This window comes from Atta colombica, unplaced genomic scaffold (assembly GCF_001594045.1).
Source record: "Atta colombica isolate Treedump-2 unplaced genomic scaffold, Acol1.0 scaffold222, whole genome shotgun sequence".
Classification (NCBI taxonomy): Eukaryota; Metazoa; Arthropoda; class Insecta; order Hymenoptera; family Formicidae; genus Atta; species Atta colombica.
In genome coordinates this window covers 859607-863575 of record NW_017259319.1, presented here as the reverse complement: position 1 = coordinate 863575, position 3969 = coordinate 859607, and the positions used below count along the sequence as shown (strand labels likewise).

The 3969-nt window shown below is 32.3% G+C and overlaps 1 protein-coding gene across 1 annotated transcript in view; it reads right to left on the bottom strand.

Annotated features, from left to right (window-relative positions):
- Positions 1–74: 74 nt before the first annotated feature.
- Positions 75–3969, bottom strand: part of LOC108687948 (1-phosphatidylinositol 4,5-bisphosphate phosphodiesterase-like) — a 7867-nt gene continuing 3972 nt past the window's right edge. Inside the window, exons 12-19 of the mRNA XM_018193993.1 lie at positions 3179–3336; positions 2353–2755; positions 2070–2240; positions 1869–1997; positions 1552–1729; positions 823–1026; positions 469–715; positions 75–143 (exon numbers count right to left, since the gene is read on the bottom strand). Coding sequence (XP_018049482.1) covers positions 75–143; positions 469–715; positions 823–1026; positions 1552–1729; positions 1869–1997; positions 2070–2240; positions 2353–2755; positions 3179–3336 — 1559 coding nt within the window. The remainder of the gene's footprint in view (positions 144–468; positions 716–822; positions 1027–1551; positions 1730–1868; positions 1998–2069; positions 2241–2352; positions 2756–3178; positions 3337–3969) is intronic.

Sequence of the window (3969 nt, the reverse complement as noted above, 5' to 3'; positions counted from 1 at the left end):
ATATATATTACATAAAATAGAAAACAATAATATTAACAAATGATAACAGAAATGATTAGAAATGTTAAGAAAAATTATATATAGAATTCCGTCTTAGGCGATAAATTGTATTCAACCACTTCATTCTCGTATATTTCAATACTCTGCAACATTACCGAATGAATGTGTATTATTTTACAAAATCACATTAATTTTATAAATAAAAATTACAATTGCTTTCGTTATATTTTATACTTATTTATTACGCGGTTTTTCTATTCGCGAGCATTAAACAATAAAATAATAAGAATTGTATGTTTTTTTCTTCATTCAATAAAGAACAGAAATTAATTTTTAATCCGTTAAAACTTAATTTGAAAACTCTAAAGAGAATCATGAAGAAAAGAATGCTGTCTTCCACAAACTTACTTGAAAATTCGATATATTATTAAAAAAGACCATTAGAATTAAGAGCTATTTCAAACTTACTGTATTGATGTCCTTGTCCAACTCTTCTACTTGTTTTTCATGTGTAGCCTTCAGCTTCTCTTTCTCACGACCTTGCTTGATTTCTATAGTCTTTCTCTCTTCCACGAATTTCTTCGTATTCTGTTGCTTCTTTTCGCGAAGTCGCCTGTCCTTCTCACCTTTTGTCTTCAAAGTCTTATCACTCATTACCTCTTTTGCCATTTCCACGGATACTTTCGCTTGATTGGTATTCATATCTTTTATGTCTCTAGAATAACGTGTTTAAACGATATGGCAAAAAATATTAGAACTTATTTTTCAAATCTTTGCAGTAGCAAAGAAGTATAACAAAACAAATAAATGATGTGAACCAACTTGTCGTGCTTCGCCTGTAATTGTTTAATTTGTGTAGCTTGCACAATCTCGATCAGTCTCTTTAACTCGTCACGAGAATTCTGTGTCTGATTTTTCAATAAATCCCATTCCTCCTTTCTCTGCTTTTCCATTATGGTAGACCATTGAGCCGTTTGTTCGTTTATAATTTTCTTGACATTTGCATCTTGCGCCAAAGTATTTTTGCTAAAAATATCATGTATATTAAATAACATATTAAATAAACAGAATCTCATAATTTAACGGACAAATTATAGGAACCTGTTCTATCAAAGGGAATATAAGAAAAAAATATTATAAAGTTTAGCTAGAAATGCTTTATTGCGAAATTATAAACAAATATTGAACATTTTGGTGATATTTTGATAGAATATTGATATTTCATGGCAGTTATTATTTTATGACGATGGAAATCTAACATCTTTTATCTTTTCATATACGAAATGTACACTTTTATATTCTATGCAATGAAAATACGTTGTTTCCTTTTTCATATTTCGTTTTATATTTGTTTATAATCTTGTAATAAAGAATTTCTAATCAAATTTTATTAAATAACATTTTTTTCTATTTTTACTTATCGAATATCTTCCGGTAATTTGTCTGTTAAATCTTGAGATATCTTGTATATAATATTAAATATAATATTTTAAATTTCTCAAATTTCCTTCGCGCGATAGAATTACATTGAAGTAGAAAACTTCAACGCACTCTTTTCCTTTAGTTAATTTTTCGATGGCACTGCAATGATTCTTCTGCATAGTTTGCCTCTCTTTAGCGTGTTTCTTTTTTAGAGTATCCAATTCTTTCTGGTGTTTTTTGCCTATTTTAAAACCTTTCTCCCTTTTTAAGGATTCTAACGTAATAGGTTCCAGTTTCAATGTCTCTGCTGAAATTATAAAAGAATTGTATATATAATCATATGTGTAACAATTAAATAATATATTTGGTGCAATTTGTTCCCTTACCTTATTTAAATGAATCATTATTTTTTAATATAAAAATATAATTATACATAATGTTATTACCCTTTTTCGTTTCTTCTTCTTTCTTCTTTTTAGCATCGGTCTGTTCTATTCCGAGTTCCTTCATCGTTTCAGTTTGCTTCTCGGCGGCCTTGCTAAAACCGCCCGGATCCGACAAGGCGGCCATAAAGTCTGAAATTGGAGGCGTGCTTGTGAGAGAATGCCGTGAAGAGTGCTACTATTTTTGAGCCGCTGGGATACTACCTTCGAATCCATCGGGGACGTAAATCTTCAACTCTATGTTGCAGAAGAGCATGGGCAACGCCATCGGAAAGTTCGCTTCGGTCTTCAAGGAGATGTGTCTGTAACCAGCCTGAAGGCCGTCCAAAGGTAAGATTCGCTGTCCGAGCAATTTGCCATTTTCTTCGTACACACCTGTCGGAAATGAAATATAATGATTGAAAAATATTTGAGTTGTAGACATCAACATTTATTTACTTCAAATTTATATTATAATGGATCCATGTAAAGAAAGAAGCGTTAGTACCGAATCTGAGTACTGCTAAATCAGGAAGCACAATCTTCCGGAACAAGAATGGTTCCTCATTGTAAACCGGATTCAGACCGTTCGCCGGCACCATCCGTGTTCTGAATTCCTTCTTGATCGTGTCTGCTGGTAGACCGTACATGTCTACCTCTACGTACGTGCCCACCTTCTTATCCGACAAGAATTGCCCGGCTATGACTTGAACTGCGCACTGCGCGGTGATGATACCGTCGACGTCCTCGGAAAAGGGATCGAAGCTTCGATCGGGTCTTCGCATGAAGTCCGGTTTTAACAGATAACCCGTCGTACCGTTATACTCGAATTTTCCCTGATTAAGCTGCATCGGCAAATCAGGAGTTTGGAAATTCAAAGCCACCATCTGACAGCCAGCATTCCAAAAAACCTAGGTAAAATACCTCGCATAAAACAAGTATATGTAAAATGATCATTCTTAAAATAATATTTAATGAAAGAACGTGTGACTTTCAATGCAATTTGTATGTATAATATTAAACAATAAAAAAAAAACGCTTTTGCTAAGAATCTTAAAAATATTGCAAATAAAGATCTGAAAATAATTTTATTGAAATATTAAAATAATTATATAAGTAACTCAAATATGATCAGCAATACTGCAAAAAAATGTTAACATCAAAACAAATTCTAACTTAATAATCATAATTATGTTGAGTACAAGAAAATTATTTTTAGATTTGTATCTAACTAAATTTTTAGATATATTAAAATCGTTCTTTCTATGCAGAGATATAACGTGAGTAATAACTCTGCGGGGAATCTAAATGCGTTTGTGTATCGTCGCAGTTACCTGGGGCATGTAATTCGATGAATCAGCCCTCGTGCCCTTTGGATATATTCGACTCATTTGCCGCTTGTTGTAATTAACGAACTCCACGGAGTGAGTTTTCAGATAGTTAAGAGCGGCAGTCTCGGAGAACGAAGACATATTATGATGTATATTCTTGCCTGCAACGTCGGGGTCGAGACATTAGTACATGTCGCGCGCGCGACACATGCGCACGTGTACGCTCATTCATTTAACTCTCCTTAAGTCTCCAGGACGTACGCACCACCACATAAACACCCGTTACCTCGGTAAATTTAAGACATATATGGCACACAAAACTCATCGAGAATCGCATTTACTGATTCACGTATTCGCTGGATAAAATCTTTGCATGATTTTACAATATCTTACAAAAAAGGAATAAATATACATAGACAATAATTTTAACAGTAGGATTAATATAGAATTTTCTTTTGTTTTTCAAAAGAAGCGAAATGTAAAAGCAAGTGAGATGCGAGGTAAAAATATTTTTAAAATTGTGAAAATTATTTAAATTATATCGTATTTATTCATCTTAATCAAAGCGATATATATCGTCAGTATATCGTCAGTATAATAAAATCACCTTTAATACGAAATGAAAAATAAAAACTTGTGAAATTTATTTTTTATTTCTATTGTGTTAACGATATTATTTGATAAATAGATCTGTTGAGCTCTGAAACATGTGCTCTTAATGATATACTTCAACAAATTTGGCTCGTTATTTAATAAACTGCGATTGAAAATTGAAAAATCTTAGACTAATTATA